At 37.9% G+C, this 23,793-nt stretch overlaps 4 protein-coding genes across 4 annotated transcripts; 2 read left to right on the top strand and 2 right to left on the bottom strand.

Annotated features, from left to right (window-relative positions):
* Window positions 1-776: 776 nt before the first annotated feature.
* Window positions 777-1,814, bottom strand: LOC112203066 (F-box/LRR-repeat protein At3g48880). The gene has a single exon (XM_024344089.1). The coding sequence runs from the start codon at window positions 1,812-1,814 to the stop codon at window positions 777-779; it is 1,038 nt and encodes a 345-aa protein (XP_024199857.1).
* Window positions 1,815-5,033: 3,219 nt separating this feature from the next.
* Window positions 5,034-8,118, bottom strand: LOC112167552 (probable methyltransferase At1g29790). The gene is made up of 2 exons (XM_024304581.2): window positions 6,793-8,118; window positions 5,034-5,356 (listed from the first exon to the last, which is right to left on the bottom strand). The coding sequence occupies exon 1, from the start codon at window positions 7,924-7,926 to the stop codon at window positions 6,808-6,810; it is 1,119 nt and encodes a 372-aa protein (XP_024160349.1). The 5' UTR covers window positions 7,927-8,118; the 3' UTR covers window positions 5,034-5,356; window positions 6,793-6,807.
* Window positions 8,119-10,850: 2,732 nt separating this feature from the next.
* Window positions 10,851-13,036, top strand: LOC112165961 (DNA-binding protein DDB_G0278111). Its single transcript, XM_024302686.2, has 7 exons — window positions 10,851-11,012; window positions 11,675-11,740; window positions 11,837-11,895; window positions 11,978-12,042; window positions 12,353-12,444; window positions 12,574-12,645; window positions 12,761-13,036. Exons 1-7 carry the CDS (start codon window positions 11,010-11,012, stop codon window positions 12,797-12,799), a joined length of 396 nt encoding a protein of 131 aa, XP_024158454.1. The 5' UTR covers window positions 10,851-11,009; the 3' UTR covers window positions 12,800-13,036.
* A 1,690-nt stretch (window positions 13,037-14,726) lies between these two features.
* On the top strand, window positions 14,727-23,793 carry LOC112203067 (monooxygenase 2). Its single transcript, XM_024344090.2, has 4 exons — window positions 14,727-14,918; window positions 15,036-15,264; window positions 15,553-15,670; window positions 23,100-23,793. Exons 1-4 carry the CDS (start codon window positions 14,727-14,729, stop codon window positions 23,314-23,316), a joined length of 756 nt encoding a protein of 251 aa, XP_024199858.1. The 3' UTR covers window positions 23,317-23,793.

A 23,793-nucleotide genomic window follows, 5' to 3' on the forward strand; every position in this document is an offset into this window, starting at 1 on the left:
TGATTAGATCGCTTGCCCTAGTTTAGTTTTGTTCCTATCTATGTGTATTTTATGCATTTCTAAGGATATGTATTTTATGCATTTCTAAGGATATTTACACAAATATTCACTGAATTATGACTTATTCGATATTTTGATTACTAACAGTTTGGTGATGATGCAGGTGTTGAGAACGAAGTCGTGGGTGGAGTGAATCTACTCTCAACTTCTTACGTGGCAACAGCAAACATGCCTCCATTCTATAGCAGTGTAAAAAATAATTCAAAATTTCCTCTCAGAGAGCAGAATTTGTGGTGTTTGGGGAATTTCTTTCACTAGTTTACCTTATATATAGGAGAAGATCTTCCTAAATTAACATACATGGTCAGGTCCACCCTGGAGAAGAAGAAAAATTAGTACCCTTTGAAACCAGAAAACCAATAATTAAAACACCCGCAGTGATGAATTTTGTGGCGATATATATATATATAGCTGATGTTCAGAAGTAGAGCCCTGTTTCTGCTTATGTGGCATATAAGCGATGCATATTTATGGTGTGCATCAGAAACTACATAGCATTGTGTTATCAGTTCAGCTTTTTAGTCCAGTGTCACAGTGAAACCATCTTACATTCTAGGCATTTTAGCTCCAGTAATACTAAAGAAAAGTTCATGAATTACAAGAAGCTCCAATTAAAAAAAAAAAAAAAAAAGAGGCAAAGTAAGGTAAAGTAAATGGACAGAAAATTTCGGCTTAGAAATGAGAATGAGGACATTGTCACCAGGAAGACAAATGCATTATTTTCTATGAGCTAGGAGCCTCGATGGTGCCATTCCACCGGTGCTCATCCGCGGACATTGTCTCACACGAACCTTGGTTAAAAGCAACTTCCTCGACCGGTTCTGAAAATCAAGACCACAATAATCAGCATCTTCACGTCCACCTTGCCATAGAAATTCAATACCATAACCCTTAGCAAGGGTTGCTATTTCCTTCATATCACCATCACTGTCTTCAAGTTCTCCACAGTCAGTGACATCCAAAACCTCAAGTTGTTTGCAGCCCCGCACTAGCGTGACAAGACTGTCCCCTTCAAAGTGAGACTCTTCAACCCACAAGTACTTAAGATTCGGCAACGATTCCGCAATAATCGATGCCTCTACTTCATCAACATAAGCATGAGCGATTCTGAGACCCACAAAATGATTGCAGTGAATGCCAATCTGCATCACGATCTCGTCCAATATGGTTTCACACGAACAATAATCTCCCATTGCAAACAAATCATTTGTCCTTTGCTTATCCAATTGTGCTCGAAGTGTGACAATCTTCTTGAGGTTGCCGCCCAAATGCAATTGCTCCAACATCTTCCACTTGCCAATCAATTTCGCAATAAGCCTAGAATGCTTAAAAATGACTATATCATCTGGCATGCACAAAACCCTAATCCCGGGACATGCATCCGAAACGTACCTCAAGGTTTCTTCAGTTATAAAGCCAGGGAGTTTGATCTCGATGGCCTTTCCGTGGCTACGAGCCACTACCATCCTTACAAAAGCACTGATGGAGAAAGTAGTGTTCTTCTTGACTTGACATTTATCAACAAACTTGTAGTAAAATGGCTCCGGGCCGAGACTCTTGGGTTCGAGTAGTGGTAAAAACTCTGGGAATGAGAGGTTTTGCCAGCACAGAGGATCCTGGGTTGCTTTGTGCCATGATTTGCAGACAAAAGGCACATTCATAAGCAGTGGCTCCATTCCTAGTCTTCCAAACACATTGGTTAAGCAGTCCACCTCTAACTTGGCCCATTTTCTTCTTCCTGCAGTATCCTCCATTACCTTACTTAGTGATCGGAACTTCCGTTTCCTTCCCACGATGGACGGACCTTTCCGGCGAGCAACTTTTTCTCCATTATCCTCCATACTAAACCCTAAATGCTCAAATATAAATATATATATATATATATATATATATATTTATATATTTATATAAGTAGGATTATTATAGTACAAATTATAAATGAGCAGAGGCAGTACATCCTCACGTCAATTGGGGATCTCACATCCTATTTCGATTCAATCACGTTTCCCTGAGTGGGATTGAGTTCCCTAAACTTTTGTTATTGAATTCCGTTGGTTTTATGGTTAGTGTCCTATGTTTTAGCGTTTTAGGGTTCATATGTATGTTAACTTTTGAATTTGTAAAAGCTGATCGAGTATCCGATAAAAATAAATAAAAACTGATCCAGTAATAAAGTTTAAATGTTTAAGATGGATAACTATGGTCTTTTATCTCACAATTAGTGCGTTTTCAACCGGCCAACTATATTTAAGGATCGATCGATTTAGTTTTGGTTTTTGCATTAATGCCTCAATTATCTCTTCCCTTTGAATTTCGAATCTTTATTGAGGGATCCCATTTATTGAATTTTTTTTTTTTTGAGAAAATCCCATTTATTGATTGGTGGATTTTTGTTGTCAAATCTGGAATATTTAATAGTACAATCCTTACAATTTATGAAACGTAAATATCTTCGGCAATCCCTTTCAAAGAGTATTGAGTTTGAGTTTGAATTTGAATTTGAAAAGGTGATATATACCTTAAAAGGCGTCAAATTTAATAAAAAATAACTGATTCCCTATATTTTTGAAGTTCAATGGCTAATGCTTGATCAATCTAGAAATAACTGATTACTTTGGAATTAGTGCGCATGTTCTTCATTATGATGAAAATTTAAAGAATAGAGTGAAAACTAGTATTGAGTGTAATTTAAATATAGGTGTGTGTATTACTTGCATTGTGTTTAATGCCTGAATTATATTATGATGAACACAATGGACTGTGAGTTGTCTGCCTAAGGTTAATCTGTATGGTGTATCATTTGTACTTTTGCATTGAATCCAACCGATGAAATGAAATGCCTTTTATACCGAAAGAATCTGCTTTCGTTTTATTTTTGTCTAATTATTGACCGTGAATCCTCTTTTCTCCTTTCAAAATTTACAATTTTGTTATCCAGTACTTCACTTCCCCTTTCTGAGTTTGTGAGAATGAATTCTGTACTTAAAATACTATTCGAGTAGCCGAGTTTTTTAGATACTACAGAACAATGTGGGGGTGTCATCCACTAGAAACACAGTTTCTGGATTTAGAACTTTTTGCACTGCCCGGCCAAAATGAGTGTAGACCTTTAATTCACCTCACCATTTTTTATTTGATAATTAATGAGATGCAACTCCGAACTTCAATATTTATATACCAAAACCTTATACATTGTCTTGAACTGCAGATGTAGCAGAACATCCCATTACTTTGATATAATCCTCTGAAAGCCATTTTGATGCCATTGTTCCATACACATCCGTTCACAAAATTTAAATTTATTTCCTGTAAGCATCAGATACATTTCCTGACTTCTTATGAGAAGAGGTATAGCTTGCATGGAAAGCCTAATTTTTCTACTGTGCAATCGCTGGTCCAAGGGATCAAAAACTTAAATAAGGTCCTGTTTGAGCAACTCGGTGATTTATTAGTTTGTCAAAGTTTATTACCTTGGCTATTCTAAATCTTACGGACCTGTTTTACAGCTTTGAGATATGCTTAATCAAGACCTTTATGATCAAACTTTAGAAAGTTGGTCACAGTACTGCTTTGGCAGTTAGGAATACACATGTCACCTGCTACTACTTGGTAGTGTTTTATGAATCCCTGTACTCTCTCGGATATTAGGTAGTTCAGTGACTACATGCAATGAATGCGTCATGTTTTGTAGGTTGCAATTGGGATTTGTTTTTCAGTTTTTTCCTTTGTTCTTGTGGGTTGAATCTTTGTTTTTGCTTTCTCTTCTCCTCAGTGGACTTTTCTGGTTTACAAAATATAGATCGAGGTGCTACTTCATTATAGCTAGGGAAGGAACCTACTAATTGGTTTTGCTTGTCCAATGACTCTTATCTAATATCTGACTAGCATTGGTTGTCAATGCTTTTTGTTGTGTAGTATCAAATTTTGGTAATACTAACGATGAGATACTTGATTGTATGCTAAATTTTAACTGACACGATTTTCTGGCTGTTTCAGAGTTGTCAACAAAGAAGTGTTTGCCATGCAATTCTCAAAGGATATGCATCCTTTGAGTGAAGAATTGGCAGGTGATCTACTCCCATAGGTTTGTGGTTCACTGAGTTACTGATCACTTACAGTATCTGTTGTTTCTTCTCTTCCAGTATGTATTTGCTTTAGGTGGATGGATAGAATTTGATGAGTGAAAGTGGTTTGTTAAAAATGAAAAGGTGAAGAAGAGTTAAATCCTTCACAAAAGGATCGGAAATGTTTAAGCTCATAGCTGATGTTGCAGAAGCAAAGGTATCATAAGCCACTTTCCTGATCTGTAGCTCCCTGCATATATGAAAATGAATTTAAGTTGAAAAAATTATCTGTAGCTACAACAAAATGTTCGCTATCGAGACCTTGATGTTGTTAAAATGTTTTTGTGATGAAATTATATCATTATGCATGCAGTAGTTTTTGTCTGAGGGTGTAGGCTTCAAGTTCTTAGTCCCATTTTATTAATTAAATTTTCCTTGTACCTGCAATGTCTTGGGGGAAAGGTTGTATGTAATTAACCAGTCTTTTGTTGATTACTGCTTTACCTTAGCAAATTGATTCATATGCCAAAATAGTGTAGCATCATAACCATCAGTTGTTGATCATATACGCGTCGTACTCTCGATTATCTCACTTGCTTGGAAATGGGATCATCCCAATATGTGTGTATGATTGAGCCCGCAATGTCTTGGGGGAAAGACTATTCAACCAGTCTTTTGGTAAAGATTAAAGACTGAAGGAAGATGCAAGTCAAAATCTCTAACGCAAAATGCAACTTTCCAGGGAGTATGCTCAACTTCTTTTTGGGTAGTCAAGCTTTATATGCATGGAATCCCCACTTTTTAACACTTCAACCAGCATTCCAGATACAGCTGGTAGCGGGTTGTTTTATGGTTTTGTTTGGAAATCTTCTTTTCGTTGTTGGAAAAAAAAAAAATTCAGAAACTAAATGGAAAGGTTATAAATTTCCCTTTCTGCAGATGTGTATCTAAAGAACTAATCGGAATAAATCTTACAAGCAGTCAAGAGGCCAACAAAAGGCCATTTTACATTTCTTCTGGGGTTTCTTCTGAATTTACACCCTGCTCAGGATCCTATAAAATGTTCTTTTTGTAACATTCCACAGTTGTTCACATCATTAATAAGTAGCTAAAAGTTTAACCCACTTCAGAAGATGTTAATATATTCTGCTTCATTAGTTAATGATGCACTCCTAGGGAGAGGTGATTCTGCATGCTGAGGTCCTCATCGACAGCAAAATTTGACATCAAACCTGGAAAGCCAACCAAACCACATCACAGAGTTGTCAGATTGGAAGTTGCATAAATGTAAGAATCACTGTGCCATTACTGAATCAGACAACCAGGGAACTTTCTTCCACAATTTCTCCTAGTCTAGATACAAAAGCTCAGGTTTATCTTCCTTTTGTCTGAACTGAAAAATCTTGAAACCGTACATTAGTTATGACATATCATAAATAGATATTGGAACGATCCATTTCTGAGTAATGGAAGTAATCTAGAGTATGACTCATATATGATCAAAACCTTATGGTTACAATGTCAGACTAGTTTAGAATACTATACTACAATAATTGAAATGCCAATGCCACGTCTCCAAAAGTATCCAAGGTTTAACATGCATTGTGCATTAAAAGAAGAATAATGACACCAGCAAAACCTAGAGCACATCTGAAGTTCCTTTATACCATTCTATATTAGTCTAATATCCCGGAGAGCTAACACACTCAAATTTCCTTTCAAACAGCAGGATATCTGTTAGCAAATTGTATTGCTACTTGACCTTATAAAAGTTCTTCCTAAAATAACTTGGTCAAGTGGCCAGGAAAAAAGTTTGATCCACTTTTGAAAAATTAAAATACCAGAACACCCATATTCATATATGATCAAAACCTTATGGTTACAGTGTCAGACGAATTTAGAATACAATACTACGAATATTAAAATGCCAATGCCTTGTCTCCAAAAGCATCCAAGGTTTAACATACATCAGCTCTAGAAGAACGATTTGTTTCCTTGTCTGAAATTACTAGAAGAATCATGGCACCAGTAAAACATAGCAAGCACATCTGAAGTTCCTTTTATACCATTCTATATTAGTTAAATATCCAGGAGATCTAACTAACAAACTTAAATGTCATTTCAAGTATGTAGACAGAAAAGATATAACACAAATTGTAACTTTTGTTAACAAACACTTCCTAAAATAACTAACTTGGTCAACTGGGGCAGGAAAAAGGTTTTACTCTTACTATAAAACCAGTAATTACAACAAACTAGCTGGTGTTCAGAAATTTAGTGTGTTCCTGCTCAAGTGGCAGACTGGCAGACAGGCAATGCAAGTTGAATGTGTTATGTTTACTGCTTTGTGCATCTCAGGTGTGATCTTCCTCGAAAAACTAGTTAGTTGTTTGCAATGAAAGAGCTTATGCTATTGTTGTCTTGCATAAAGATCTCACCTAATTCAAACTTCGGTAGCAAAAGTCTCATCAAATTTCATCCAACCGAAAATTTCAATGCCATCATATCAACTAAAAGAGTAATGCAACTCTGGATCTACTTTAAGCATACTTATATTCAGCTAACACTACAACTACTCATTGCAGTAACCCACATTGCCAACAAAACTCAGATTCAAGAGACATGCTAACAGCTGCCGAAAAAAACAACCACAATATCAGTTTAGTACCTGAAGCCTTGAACCTCATCTTGAGACAGGCTTTTGCAGAAGAGCAGTCAAGTAAACCTCCCCATTCTTCTCATTCTTACTCGCCGTCGCCCACTTCACTCTCCGGTACCCCAACTTCCCAATCAACGGCCCGAAAACCTTCTCGAGATCCACCCCCTTGCTGAAGAAATGATCCAACCACAAGTACCCTCCTCCCCTCAACACCCTATCCGCATCATACAACAAAAACTCCAACGCCATCACCGGAATCCACCTATTCACCGCGTGCCCGCACCGCACCAGATCCATCACCCCATCGAACACCGGAAACCGCTGCTGCAGCGGCACGTGCAGCGGCACCAGCCCCCTCAGCGCCACCGCCTCATTGTTCGGCGCGCCAAAATTCATCGTTGTGGTAACAACCGTCACATTGTATAGCTTCATCCTCGCGGCGAAGGTCCCGGTGCCGCCGCCGATGTCGAGGCCGAGGCGGAGGACAGCTCCGGCGGCCTTGGCGATTTGGAAGAGCTGCGGGATGGGGAGGTCCAGCTCGGACTTGTAGGTCATAAAATTGGTCAGCTCGCCGTTCAAATCGAAACCGGAGGTGGGATGGTGGCGGTTGAGGCAGCTGAAGCTCTTGCAGGTGTACTTGTCCCATAAGACATTTTGATCCGGGAGAGAAGAAGCGAAAGGGTTATGAGAGAGTGAAGATGTGGGCTTCTGCGGCGTTCTGGAGAAGCATCGGCGGCGAGGGAGGGGGTGGCAGCCGCGGAGGATGAGAGTCTCGGCAATGTCGGAGTCGGCGGGGCAGAGCGAGAAGGGTGTGTAGTCCATGTACTTGTTGAGGAGGTCAGGGTGGTTGTGGCAGGAGGAGGCTATTGGGGAGAGGCGGGAGTAGAGGAGGAGATCCGAGGAGGGTTTGAAGGTGGAGGAGGAAGAGGAAGCGGCGCGTGGGGGTGGGTGGCTGCGCGTGAGGTGGTTGATGGTGGCGCGTATGGTGTGGAGCTGGTGGAGGAGGTGATCAGGGACTGGGTTCTTGGGAGGGGGGGATTGTTTGGGGGATTGGATGGTGGAGGAGAGGTGGTAGAGGGAGAGAATGTTGGTGGCCACCATGGCCATTAAGAGAAGCAGGTTCAGACCCATTGTGAAACCCATTCTGAGCTTTCTTCAACCTCAAAATGGGACTTTTGGGAGCTTTGAGATTTGGGTTTTGTGATTCTGAGCTTCTTGAATCATGGGAGGGTGTTCTGTCAGTGAGTGTTTGACTTCATGATGAAGTAAGCAGTCTTTTATTACAGTGAAGCAGTTGGGGAGTTGCAGACCTGGTTGGGGTTAGAGTTGTAATTAGTTGGAATTCTAGGGGGTGGAAAAGGAGAGTTGCATGGGTTGCATTTTGATTTCTTTCTTGGAAATTGTTCTTTGTGAATCAGCAAATTTAAAATATCTCAGTCTATATTTTTTTAATAATAAAAAATATATACACAATGATTTTGAACCATCTATTTCTATCGGTGCAAGTGCAATTCTCTTCTTTCTTTTGTCTTTTTTTTTTTGAATAAAGGATGGTTAGTCGTCCTCCTTCATTGATGAAACTGTTGAATACAAAGGAGGGGACATAATGCATAAACCTCATATTACAATACACCTCAAAAGAACCTTATAAATAATAACAGAATTCTCTACTGCTATAATGTATTCGAACATGCACCAAATAGCAAAAAGTGTCATATGGACTACTCCATTTGCTTTACAGTAGTAGTGGCACATCGAAAAGTTAAGGCAATGTCATAAAACCAATAAAATAGTTTTCCCAATATGCAAACCAGAAATAAATCCCTCGCCACGACATTTCATCCTGCCACTAGGAGGTTGCACCCAATTCAAGATCTGCCGCCTCGCTCATATGACAAGGTATACTGAGTATGCAGCCTGGTACACAGCCCATGTGACCTTACTAAAGGTTGGCAGGGATTTATTGTAAATATTTGAAACAAAATAACAAAACTAAAAAATACATAATATAAGCCCACCAGCAGAGGCCCAATGAAGGAAGACAGGCCCACAACCCATGTTGGCCATCACCATCAACCATTACCAACGAATCTTGACCGAAACTAGTGGCCAGACCACACCACAGTTTATCCCCCCAGCCGCCGACTAACACATAAGTCCAATCACCGTTGTCAAAGCACTCAAATAGGGCAGCACGCTTAATCGTTGTTGTCGAATAGCCATTTGCAGCAGGGTCAGATTGCACCCGGATTCAAATTGTAGCCTCAAATGAGCCACTCGCCTCCCCCAAGCTCCGATGACGGCAGCCAAAGGCATATTTGTTGGCCTAAGTCGACAGTTGCATACTGTTCGACGATCTCGGCAGTTGCATACGGATGACTCCACCATCAATCTTCCTTATTCTGGCCTGTACTCCGCTTTGAACCTTCATCGGCTGACTGAGAATCGAAACCTACCCGTCCAACGATGACGTCCCGAAGACGTGCCGCCGGAAGGAACATGGGAACACAACCGGTTCTTCTCTTTGAAAACGAAACTGTTTTTCACTCCTCCGAAAGATACGGAGGCACTGTTATTTCTTTTGTGAAGAGAGATTTGAAACTCAGCCTAACTGGAAGTCTCAGTCTCACCTAGTCCATTTATTAAATAAATATGGGAGATCGTGGGGATATAAAATTTGAATCTCGATTCTTAAAATAAATTCTGAATAATAACAAAAGTCTCTCCTAACCATATATCATACACTAACAATGTGCGCTAATCAATCTGTTACGTCATTTGTCATTTTCTTTTTGTCATTTTCTTTAAGTTAGTCAAAGTGTGAAAATAATAAGTGTGGGAGGGACTAGAGGCAAGTGACGTGGTTTTTCTTTATAAGAGACACGTGACATGTTGGGCCCACTTGCATCTTTTGGTTTGATTTTTATAAAGGGATTTATTTTCATGCAGAATCTATTCCATGATTTTATATTCCTGCTTTTCTGACTGTTGATTAAGAGAGCATTACCTTTTTCTGGGGACGGCTGTTATCGAGTCCAGCAAATTTCTGCAAATCTGAAACGGTTTTTATCTTCTTTTTTGTTAAGTGCAAAAGCATTTCTATTGTAAAGTTTCAATCTCAACCGAATTTGGTAGCGAAAGCGTGTAACTACATGAGGTGATGAGGTATTGAAGTGATTGGTGTGTGAATGAAGTTTAACTTGATAAAGTGTGATTGTCTTAATTCATTTATCTCAATGAAGTCACACCAAACACGTTTCTAAATCTTTAAATTAAAGTTTTAGTTTTCTTCTATTCAAACAAAAAAATTCATCATTTTTTAAGCAAAAACCACCAAATTTTTATTTGAAAGATGTTGGTGGTGATGATGATCACTAGGGACCAAATTAGGATTTAAAACTTGGGGGGAGCAGTTCAAGAATTACAAAACTAGGATACCTATTAATAAAATAGAAAATTACACACAAATAATCTTTTGAAACAACTGAAAAAGCTAGACATCAATAACAATAAATTAAAAAATCTTCATATTTCCTTATTATAAATTGGGTAATTAGTACTATCAGTTTTGATTTCTGAATTATTCTCTGTGTTTTTGGCACTTGTGTTGTTGTTATTGGTAAGGAAGGGTCCAAGAATTGAATTAAGGTCAATTTCTATATAATTATATGAGGTATAATTGATTTAAGAATGATGTAGACAAATGTTGGGGGTCTAGTCCCTCATACCATATATCGGTTCCGCCCCCTTGATAATCACAATCAAAGGTGTAGGTGTAAGCTAAGAGTAGATTTTTTGTTTCCATTGTCCAATTAGGTGACATTACGTCTACAACTTTAAAGGAAGAAAAGTTGTTCTTGATATCCATCATTTACACAGATATATTTTGAAAAATTCATTAATATGTTAACGCCTAACGTGACACAATTAATTAGAGGAGGACAGTCACGTAATTTGAATTTTTACGACAAAAACAAAAGGGGGCTTTCATTATAGCTATGTGAGCCGATAGAAGCACTGTACAACCTAAATGGACCAACACGAAACACAAATCGAATGAACTACTGGGTCGGCCCAGTTTTCCTTTCGTTCCTTTTCTTTTCTTCACCTAAGAAAGGGTATCTGACTCCCTCTGACCTCTCTATATATAAAGATTTCAGAATTCGCGTCCGACCAACGCAAACCCAGGTCGGAGCACTTAGATCTCTACTCACAACTTGAATCAAATGGTAAATTCTCTCCCTCACTTTCAATTTCCTTCTGCTTAGAATTAGGGTTCTCAAAGTTTTTGTCTTTTCCATCATATCCTACTCTTGTTATATTATATAGATTAGGACTGGGTTTTAATTAATTTGTACTCTTCAATGTGTTTTTGTCATGTAATTGGCTGATAAATGGATTTGGAGCTGAATTTGACTCAGAAATAGCTGATACTACTAAACATGCTTTTGATCCATGTTATTAGCAGTAGTAGCAAGTAATGACTTCAGACAGTATAAGTAGTTTAGGGAAGTGCCAAGTGAAGTTGTGAAACCCTTTACACTCTTGTAATGCATATCTGAATTTAGGGACCTAAAGGTTTAGTTGTTGGCTGTATCATGTCGAGAAATGTAGGATACTCGTTCATATTTTTCAACTAGACGGTCAGAGTTAACTTACTCGACTTGATTAGATCAACGGAATCACTGCCTTCTTTTCATTAAGTCTATACAGGTGAATGAATGGAAGACGCAAACCAGAAACTGTTGAGTGTTATTTATGGTGTACCCGTCTTTGTTGTTTGCATATTATTAACACTTGTGCTTTTTGTCATTGTGATCGATTGTTAAGTTTTTGTTTGCCTGTCATTGGATGTTTGTTGTTTTTTTGACTTTATGGATTCCATTCTTAGGCTGATCCCGAACTCGAAGCAATCAGACAAAGAAGAATGCAGGAGCTTATGGCTCAACAAGGCGCTGTAAGTACTCAATAACTTGAGTTTTTCTGAATATCTTTGCTCAAAAAAGAGGTTGCCACTTTTGTGCTGACCTCACTACTTTATATTGATACGTAGGGAGGGGCCAGAGGGCAGCAAAACCCTGAACAGCAGAAGGCAAATGATGATGCCAAGAGGTTGGGTTTTAAATCAATTAGGGCGTTACTTTGTTTTCTTTTGTACCAATTGTTAATCTCATACATAAGGCAATAAATGTAGGGAGGCAGAAGAACGGAGGCAGATGATGCTTAGTCAGATTTTGTCATCTGAAGCTCGAGAAAGACGTAAGTTGATATCGGAAATAGGCATTTGAGTTCTTAATTTACTTTTACCCTGAATTTTCCTTTATTACTTGATCGATAAGGACAAAACTATTTCTGGTTTAGGATAATATGTTTGGGTCACTGTTATTGACTAGTAAATATAATGTAGTAGGATATTTAGTTTTTCAAAACTGAGAATGACGGAAAAAGACACGATCTTTATAAATTAATCCCAAGCAACGATCTGCTGTGGTTCCGTCAAATGCATAGTAAGTGCAATTTGGCTAGGGTACTTGTACATTATCTTTTACTTAATGCTATGCATGTGCAGTTGCTCGAATTGCTTTGGTGAAACCTGAGAAGGCAAGAGGTGTTGAAGATGTCATACTGAGAGCTGCTCAAATGGGCCAAATAGCTGAGAAGGTATGGTGTATCATTCTCATATCCTCGTCTGTCTTATACTTTCCCCATGGTTTTTTGTTTTCCTCACTGCAAGCATTCATAAGAGCTCATCTATAAGGGAAACAAAGTGCTTAGAACTTCAATTGTCAGGTTACCGAGGAGAGGCTTATTTCATTGTTGGAACAGATCAACAACCAAACAACCAAGCAGACTAAAGTCACTGTAAGTCATAAGTCATGACTCATGACAATCTAATTACAGTTTTTACTTTGTTTCCTTTTCCATGATATATATACCTATACTGATATTTGGCCTTGTGTTACTTTCTGTTTTCCAGATTCAGAGGCGTCGGAATGTTCTTGAAGATGATGATTGATTTGGATTTGTGTGTTACAGTTGATGGCTTCGCTGTAAATTGAAACATAAAACACTTGTTATTGTGTTGTGAAATATTTTACTCTATCCATGCTTCTACTCTTTCATCTTGATATTTTGAGTAATATCTTCCGGTGCAAATTTTTGCATGAAGTTGAGAATTTTCCACCCATTATTGTTGTAAGCTTTTGACATGTCAATTGGAAATGGAACATGGAGACAGTTGGTTTGGAATGACTATGAATTTGCAATTAGACGGAATATCCCACCCCCCCCCCCCCCCCCCCCCCCCCCCGGTTTTTTTGTAAATATTGTTTGTTATTGTTTTTCTGACGCCGATGCATGGCCCATGAAATTGGGTAAAGAACTAAGAGAGTCGGTACTCGGTTGATGTATGTTACGCTCTATGTTTATTTCCACTGATGCTCATAAAAAATTCTTGGAGATAAAGCTCAGGAAAATTCAAAATTGTCGCAAAATCTAATACAATCGCATTAGAGGATGTACAAAGCTGTATCTTATGATGAGGAGGAAAGAAATACATATTGGATACCATATAGAAATTCATAAATTATATATTTTTCACAAACTATTTACTATCATATTACACTCACTCAAGAATTGAAGAGTTGGTTGGTTCTTAAATTGTACTCTGTTTTGTTACAAAGAATTCTCCTCAACCTCCAAATTTAGAAGAGCATATTTTAAAGCCTGTTGGCTCACCTAGAATAACAACATGGTCTAATCTATGACTAGCAAAACAGCATTAGATTGTTTATAGTTGGGTTTCAATACTAGTTTCAATACTACACCTTTAATAACAATGACATTGCAACACTTCATCAAAATACAATGGAATAGAATGCATTTTACCACTATAAACCTAATTAGGCAAACGTATATAAGAAGTTAAGAGTTTTTAAATTATTAGTTTTCTCAAATATCTTACTTAAAAATTGGACAAAACCAGTGTTATCTTCCTCTCCTTTATTTGTACTTGATCTGCTAGTGTTATCTTCCTCTCTTTTATTTGTAGTTGATCTGTTTTTCAAGGAATAATGTATTTATATAAGAAAGTATTCACGCAGTTGGGATACTTATCAATCACAGTACTTCTATGCTAACCCATGCTATACAGGTGAAAGAAGATTATCTCCGACCTTGTACTTACGAGACCCAAAAAGATTTTTAAGCCTTTTTTTTTTTAACAGCAAAGCAATACAAACTTGAAACTTGGCAGTCGAGTCCTAATGTAGTTGTCAAACCTTCCATGTACTCGAAGAGATTATTAGTAGTAGTTAATAAGTAGGTTCTTACCATTAGCTAATGTAAACATCTGATGGCTCATTGCTTCTCCCTTGTTGTATATATTTTTCACTCCGGGTGTTTTCATGAATTCGATGCATTTCCGTGAAATTCTGTAAAGATTGTCAGGAACTAACATGATATAGGACGAGAATTGGCCCAGTTCAACCAGAAAACCATAAAGGTAAAGAAGCAGCAATCACTCAAGAAGAGTGATTGGAAAATAGGTAACTCAGGTGTAATGAAGTTATTAGCCGTGGGAATATTCAAGAAGTCTTTGAAGCAGAGGAGTTATTTTTCGTGGTTGTCACTGAAGTCTATATTCCTTAATTTCCTCCTTATTCTGATTAGTTTTAATATGAACTGTAACATGTATTTGGTCATCATTTCTCTGGAACTTGTGGTCGTATGTGGCTATATTCCACCTATACTTATATTTGGAGCTTATGATCTATCAGGGGATATGTAACAGATACTGGAGAAGTTCAAGAACTCTCTTTCACCAAAGCCAATGGGTAAGTTTATTAAGCAAAGGTCTTATTATTTTTGTGTTTCCAGCATTCGGAATATAAATTCACACAATATATTGATTTGAATATTGTTGAATGTCATCCTCAATCATCATGAAAATATGCAGTGATGCAGCTGGACCGAGATCAGTACACCGGAAAGCCTTGCTCGAGGCATTGGCAGGTGAATTACCGGTTCATTTGATCCGTTTCTCTTCCAAGATCTCTTCTATTGAAACACAACAACATGAAGGTTCATCCGTTGCCATTGTTCACGTGGAAAATGGAACTGTCATTAAAGCAAAAGTAAAGTTAGTTGGACTAGTACATAATCTGACATAGAATTTGTATTGGAATCTTGAGTAATTCATATAGAAGGGAGTAATGGTCTATAACTTGTCTGTTCCTTTTCTTCAATTATAGTTTCTCATAGGGTGTGACGGGGTTCACTTAGTGGTGTCACGCTGGTTAGGACTCCGTGAGCCAGTCCTTTCAGGACGATCAGCTGCTCGTGGCTTGGCTGTGTATCCTCAAGGCCATGGACTCGAGCAGAAGGTGCGACAGTATGTAGGATCAGGCAGAAGGGCTGGCTTCGTTCCCCTCACCGACAAAGAGATCTACTGGTTCTTCACTGTCACATCTCCAGCTAAAGGTTCGAAACCTTCACCTGTGCAACAAAGTATTTGTATATGACAGACTGTATGTGGAAATTATATATATAAAACAATAAGGGTCTTCCACCCAATTGCCAGATGGTTTTGGGTTAGATGTTCTTAATTAAAATAGATATGAGAGCACGTATATCGCTGGTGTGGAAGACGGCTTCTCCACCAATTGTCAATTGGTTTTGGTTTGACACATGCTTTGTTTCTCAGATTAGGCTAAGTTCTATCAAACTATCAATTGCTGGAAATTTTATGTACATTTTGATTGATTGCAGGGACCTCCCTAGCGAGAGATGCCGAAGATATACAAAAAGAAGTACTTGAGAATTATGCCAAGGACCTCCCACCTATATTCTTAGATGTTGTGCAGCACACAGATCTTTCGACATTAACATGGTGTAATTACCGGATGGAACAAAATTGATAGAGTCTGAGTAATGACAGTTATTCAAACAAGCAACAACACAAATAAAAGAACACAAGAATTGCTGACGCAGTGTAAACCTCTCCACTGAGGAAACTTCACTGCGTGGCTTTTAACGTAGCCAACACGTGAATCAAATCCAATATGAATCAAATCGTTACAGATCATAAGTAGTGGTATTCAACACAACCACATTGACTAGCAACAATGCTAACTTGCTCACAACTGTAAAAGACCTATTCTAAACAACTATGAAGCAATCTGTATAGATGAAGAAATCTGGACACGCCTTCAAATTCAATCTTGCCTTGAAGCCTCACTGATCTCAATCACATATGCAAGTGATGAATGCAGTGAACAAGCAGTATGATCAATCAATCAAACAAACAATGAGAGTTTTGTAAAACAGTTAGTGCAGACTATGCAGCACAATTAAAATTCTCAATCAGAAAACTCTACATCTCATAATGCAATTTCAAAACCTTTTATAGAAGATAAAGACTCCCCCTCAATCCAATCACATTAAACACCGATTGAGATAAACATGGAAAGGTTTTTCAAAACAATATGCAATCACAATCTTTTATCTGATATGTATTCAAAACAATTCTAAATGCAGATAAGATTTCCTAAACTCCTTTCCTTAAACACTATTTGAATTGGAGAGTTTAGACCCACAATATATGCATCAATCACATGCAAATTGATATGATATGCAAATTAAAAGCTCTCTAAACCTAGACCATATTTTCATAATTATATGGAGAAAGAATCGTGTACAATCAATGCGTCTAACCCTAATTGATTCCTATTAGGAAAGATCTTTTTAACAAAAGATTGCCAATTAAAATAAACAGACCTAAATCAATTAGGTCTTCAATGGGACGATTTTAACTGGTGAAAAAAATCTTTGCATAATAAAATTTAAGAATAGAAAGATACTTTCCAAAAACAAACTTCCTAAAACCTAGGACTGACTCAAGGATTGCAACACAGATTGCAATCCCAATGCATATGCTGACTCATGAGATGCATTTACCTGTAACGTATTTGAGATCAGTATTAGGCCCTTTTCCAGCTTCTTCAGTGATGAATTGTCATGATATACTTCACTAGCTTTGTATGGGAATGCCAACAAATAACATGTACAAAATCTTGTACTTACAATCTCCCCCTTTGGCATTCCTATACAAAACACATCTAATTAATACAAACTCCCCCTCAACAAGTACTTGAGGATCCTCACTTGGGAAGAAGCCTGCAATTCCTGTAACACTTATCACACACACCTTGTAAAAAGCAAGTTAAAGATAAGGCATAGGAATGTCAACGCAATTTCAAGATCAATATCAAAAGATTTAAACAATCAAAGCACAAGTACTTGAGGATCCTCACTTGGGAAGAAGCCTGCAATTCCTGTAACACTTATCACACACACCTTGTAAAAAGCAAGTTAAAGATAAGGCATAGGAATGTCAACGCAATTTCAAGATCAATATCAAAAGATTTAAACAATCAAAGCACAAGTTGATCAAATTCACCAATATTCTCCCCCTTTTTGTCTAGGAATGACAAAGGCAACCTTCAGCTTGTAGTTAATGAACAAGTGAGAGCACAACATAATAAAACCGAATATGTAGACACAGCTTGTGAATGAACCCAAGAATACCAGCTCTTGTGCTGCTCGTACTTGAGTGAATAAATAGAGGAGCATGCAACAAGGAACAAAAGCACATACTTCAAATATTTCATTCCGATATCATCATATTCCTTTGTCTTATTCCCTGCATGGGACTCAGAACCTCAACATTGGTATCTTCCCACTTCTATCAATCTCTATGTGCATGGCCTTCCCAATTTTCCAAAATTTAATGCAGCAGCCAACTCCAGAGCTTGCAAGAACCATCCATGAATTCATTGTCAAGTAGATAGAGGAAGATAACGAACTAGCTTATGAAGCACACAAAAACTGAATATCGTTTTTTTTTTTATATATATATTTTTTAATTTTTATATATATATATCGAAAACGCAAAACTAACAACCTAAAAATAGCAAAAAGGTTTCAATTTTCTTCCCCCCACACTTAAACCAAATATTGTCCTCAATGTTTGACAAATAATCACATGTAATGAAAAGATTTAAGTATAGAAAGAGAGAGAAAAGAAAACAACAAAAACAAGTATAGTTAAGAAAAGTAGAGAATGCTCCCTCTTGTAGACCTCCCAATGCACGCAACCTTTGGAGACGAACTAAAGACACAAACCTCAAGGCTAATTAAGCCTTGACTTCCTAACATAAGTTCCATGCCAAACATGCTCCAAAGGTACTCCAATAATGCTCAAAGACAATAGGAAACATCACTTGTCACAAACTGATTTCAGCTAAAACCTTGCAGCAGTCCTACTTCCGAGGCTTATAGCTCATCCATTCAGAATCGGAATCCAAAGATCCTACTTGGAGATGAAAGTTCATATTCAGGGCTTTCCGTACATATGTGGCGCAAATTCTAAGTCCAAGGGATGTGAAAACTAGAGACCTGCAAAGTTAGCAAAAAAATACAGAAAACTGTCAGAATGCTGACAGAATGTCCTTTGTCCATTCAAACCTGAATACCGGAAGCTACAGGGGTCACATTCAGAAACCCTTTGGTATGAATGAAGTAGACATCTGGGGCTTCATATACATATAAGGCTTGTCTCATTTGGACCCCGGGAATTATCCCCTGTTTTACGCTTTATGTGGCTCAGCTGCCCAGTTTTCTGGTTTTCTGCCCTGACCTTTCTGTACTCAACTGGAGACTGCAGACTCATTAGAACTCAGAATTTCTATCTGTCAACTCCATTGGAAAATAGACTCCTGGGGCTTTTGATCCATGTATGGCACGTCTTCTGATTCCAAGTGAGCTGTGAACCCTAGCCGTTCAAAATGAACTGATCCGCGAGCCAGAAAAACTGTTTCGGTCAACAGTGATCTTCTTCTATCTTTCCTCAACTATATGACCTGCACACACACTAAAAACATAAAAAGGAACCAGAAAAGAAGCAATGAAATTGAAAAGAAGATTCAGGTAAACTATAACACCCTTTTAACATAAAAGTTTCCTATGCCGTTGCCATCTCCTCATCCATTCATTGGATTGCCTCCCAATTAGTGCTTGGTTTCATGTCATACAAGCGCACTTTCATTTCCAAATTCATTGAACTTCTCATGTTCAGTAATCAGTGACCTATTCAATGACCTGATCGGTGACCTGATCGGCTTCACCACTGAAACCAAAATCATTTACACGGTTTTTGTCCACGGGATAGACCCATCTCTGGTATATGTACATCAGAAATATGATATCATCACGGAACACACAAAAAAGCGATGCAACATTGACATTTTTATGACAAATGCAACTTATGTAGCGGAAGCTATGTAGAAGGAGGATCACCAGTAGATGTTTCGCAATAGACACCAGCCCAAGAAGAATCAATCAGAGAAAGATAGCCCAAGTATCAATACTCCCCCTAAGTGTGATCATGTGATGAGAGATGCAAGGATGAAATGCAAACACACAATGAGTGGGTTGTATCCAAATGCTAAGAACAGATTTAATTCGCATAGCTTTTCCAACAAGAGCAATACCACTTAATCATAAACAAGAGTGCAACAAAATAAGTTCACACGAGTGAATTGATTCCGACAATCACAAGGTAAGATAGAGGGTGATCGAGTATTCTATACCTCTAGCTTGTTGTGAAGAGTGAACATATCTCAAGATGGGGTGTGTAATATTTGTGGAAACCTGAAAACCAAGCCTCACATACGAAACAAATTTAAGCACGTAAACTATATTCCCCCTTATAACACCGTGAGGGCATGATTTTGAATTTTTCTTTTGGCCTTTCACACAAAGTAACATTTTTGCTCAAGAAGACTACGACCCATGTAACGAGTATTAAGCTAGCAGCTCCCAAGTCAGATGACTTTAGGGTACTAGATGTAACAAGGACATCCCAAAGAGCACATCTACTCGAGTCAATAGTCTCATAATCCACCGGGGTGACCAAACCATTCCCGTTTCTTCCCAATCCTCATATCGTTCGTCACGACCGAGGGCTGTTTACTTTGGCAATAGCCTGGCCATGCTCCATATAAAACATTTTTTTTTTTTTTTCAAGGAGCAGCAAAAACAAGGAAATATTCCGTACAAGAGTATTGAGAACAGGCCAACCAACAAATATGACTTACCACCACTTAGAGTATGTGTGCATGTGAGGATTCAAGGTGATAGAGAATATGTTGTTCAAGCTCACAATTACAGAGTGATGCAGGAACAAATTCAAAACATGCTAAGCAGCTCATTGCACACAGATTTAAGAAAAGGAGTAGAGCCCTCGTCAATCTAAGTTCAAATTAATCTGTTAGACACTTAGGGATACAAATCACAATCTTGAATTTCCAGAAACTGATCCTAACAATGCAGAAACGGAAATAATAATGCACCTATACTACCATGAAGACATACAACATGAATGCATGCAAAATGGATCAAGCGAAGTGAGAGTATCAATACTTAGAGCATCCACCAATGGTGCTTCTAAGTGATTCAAATTGAGTTCTGTCTAAAGGCCTAGTAAACGAATTAGACAATTTGTGTTCAGTACGTAGGAACGAAAGCAAGCTCAAGCATATTATCAAGATTATTCATATGAGCAGAAAAATAATTATTTGAACCTTTTTTAATCCAGATTTGCTTCTGCTTCAAATTCTGCTCTTTGGGGATTGCAATCCTGCTAATCAACTTCAGATGCTCTTTCAGCTCTGCTTGCAGCGATGCAGTTGAGCCTATTTTTGATGCTTTCCTCTGATTTTGAGTGACCCTGCGGAGCATATTACATCTAGGACGTATGTGTCCCAATTTTCCGCAGAAATGACAAGTGGGAGTGAAACTTTTTGAGTTATGAACATACCTAAGCTGACGCACAGAGATGTGACTGTCAGAACTTACCTGAGTTCTCCTTTGATGAGGTGGAGGTGCTGAATCAAATTTAGGCTTTTGAAGAAGAGTTAGGGGATGAGTTTCTTGGTCATTTGATGAGCTTGAGTGCACACTTGAGCTCACACCTTTCACAAAGTTAGAACGATTGATTTTTGCACCTTTATGCCGCAACCTTTTTCTTGTTGGTGTGTGGTTTTCCAATTCCAATCATTTTGGAAACCAAATCTGACCCTATTGAGAATTTGTTGAACTTTTCTTGAGACTCTTCAAGCTTGACCTGCAAACTCTCAATTTTAGAGGTTAGTGAGATATTCAGATTTGATTGGGCTTTAACTTCAACCTGAAGGGTTTTAATCCTGTCAATCAACTCAATACGCTCCACCTCCCAATTTTGGGAATTCATCTTATCCTGCAAAATATCAAGTTTGTCAGTGTAAGCAAAGCATTCACCTTCCCATTTTTCTTTGCATGATTCAAGATTTAACTCGGCCTTGATCTTTGCTTTTCTGATTTGCTCAATCTCGTTCTCAAGTTTAAGATTTCTTTTGAACATCACTCTTGAAGCTTTATACAGTTCCCTGCACTTATCATTAGTCACATCATCTGATATATCAAAAATCTTACCTTCACTGTTGGAATCGTCAGATGCCTCATGATAAGGTGAGGAGATGAAAGCAATATTCTCTTCTTCATTCTCAGTTTGAGAATTTTCCTCACTGTCGCTCCAAGTTGACTTAAGAGCCTTGTTATTTCGTGAGCTATATTTTCTATTTCCACAATCAGAAGAGATATGACCAATACCACCACATTCATAACGTATAGGTTTTTCAACAACGCTTTTCTCTTTATCAAAATTATTGACTTTTGGGTTTTTGTCAAATCGTTTTTCAGATAATTGCCCCCTTTTTGATTCAGATATACTTTTTGAAGTACTACCATAAGAGTTTTTATTTTTCAGAAATTTTTTAAACTCTTTGGTTAGTAAAGCTAAATCCACAGAATCACTATCATCCACATCTTTCATTTTAACAGAAGAGATAGCAAAATTTTGTACCTTTTTCTTAGGCTTGAACCTCATCATGATCTTCCATTGCGAGTAATCTTCACCATCAAAATATGGGGGACACTTTATCGAACTAGCAGCTCTGTCACATTCATGTTCCATCATGTCCTCGGATCTACTAAAAAGCTTTAGAACCCGCTCTGATGCCAATTGTAATTACCGGATGGAACAAAATTGATAGAGTCTGAGTAATGACAGTTATTCAAACAAGCAACAACACAAATAAAAGAACACAAGAATTGCTGACGCAGTGTAAACCTCTCCACTGAGGAAACTTCACTGCGTGGCTTTTAACGTAGCCAACACGTGAATCAAATCCAATATGAATCAAATCGTTACAGATCATAAGTAGTGGTATTCAACACAACCACATTGACTAGCAACAATGCTAACTTGCTCACAACTGTAAAAGACCTATTCTAAACAACTATGAAGCAATCTGTATAGATGAAGAAATCTGGACACGCCTTCAAATTCAATCTTGCCTTGAAGCCTCACTGATCTCAATCACATATGCAAGTGATGAATGCAGTGAACAAGCAGTATGATCAATCAATCAAACAAACAATGAGAGTTTTGTAAAACAGTTAGTGCAGACTATGCAGCACAATTAAAATTCTCAATCAGAAAACTCTACATCTCATAATGCAATTTCAAAACCTTTTATAGAAGATAAAGACTCCCCCTCAATCCAATCACATTAAACACCGATTGAGATAAACATGGAAAGGTTTTTCAAAACAATATGCAATCACAATCTTTTATCTGATATGTATTCAAAACAATTCTAAATGCAGATAAGATTTCCTAAACTCCTTTCCTTAAACACTATTTGAATTGGAGAGTTTAGACCCACAATATATGCATCAATCACATGCAAATTGATATGATATGCAAATTAAAAGCTCTCTAAACCTAGACCATATTTTCATAATTATATGGAGAAAGAATCGTGTACAATCAATGCGTCTAACCCTAATTGATTCCTATTAGGAAAGATCTTTTTAACAAAAGATTGCCAATTAAAATAAACAGACCTAAATCAATTAGGTCTTCAATGGGACGATTTTAACTGGTGAAAAAAATCTTTGCATAATAAAATTTAAGAATAGAAAGATACTTTCCAAAAACAAACTTCCTAAAACCTAGGACTGACTCAAGGATTGCAACACAGATTGCAATCCCAATGCATATGCTGACTCATGAGATGCATTTACCTGTAACGTATTTGAGATCAGTATTAGGCCCTTTTCCAGCTTCTTCAGTGATGAATTGTCATGATATACTTCACTAGCTTTGTATGGGAATGCCAACAAATAACATGTACAAAATCTTGTACTTACACATGGGCTCCATTAATGTTTAGATATCCCTGGAACGTAGTATTTGGCAACTTAAGCAAGCAAAACATCACTGTGACCGGCGATGCCATGCACCCCATGACACCTGACCTAGCACAGGGGGGTTGCTCAGCATTAGAAGATGCAGTGATCTTAGGCAGGCATATTGGGACGTACATCCTTTGTACAGAACGGACGTGTACTTGTACCGAACGAGATTAGTCAAGTACTGGGTAAATATGTGGAAGAAAGAAGGTGGCGCGTCGCTTTGTTGATCACAGGGTCATATATAGCAGGATGGGTGCAGCAGGGAGGATCTGGATGGGGTATGAAATTCTTGAGATATTCCATATTTTACAAATTCCTTTTCCTTAAGATGGTTATATACGTAAACTATGACTGTGGGAAACTCGACTTCTAGTACACATTTCATTCATTGTGGAGAAATTGACCTCCTCCCAAGCAGCCAAAATATATAGGTTGATGATTCTTCTACACAATGCGATCTCGAGTGCAGGCTATAGAATAAAGAAGTTGTACGTACCAAGTACCAACTGATTAGTGAGACCTACGAAGAGCCAATGTAGTAATGCAGTCCTGCTCAGGTGATCTTGATTATGTACTCAACCGTGCTTAATTGTTGTTGGATTCAATGGTGAAAAATAATAAGGCAGTTAGAATGCTCATTAAGATTACTAG

Source organism: Rosa chinensis, chromosome 5 (genome assembly GCF_002994745.2).
Source record: "Rosa chinensis cultivar Old Blush chromosome 5, RchiOBHm-V2, whole genome shotgun sequence".
Lineage (NCBI taxonomy): Eukaryota > Viridiplantae > Streptophyta > Magnoliopsida > Rosales > Rosaceae > Rosa > Rosa chinensis.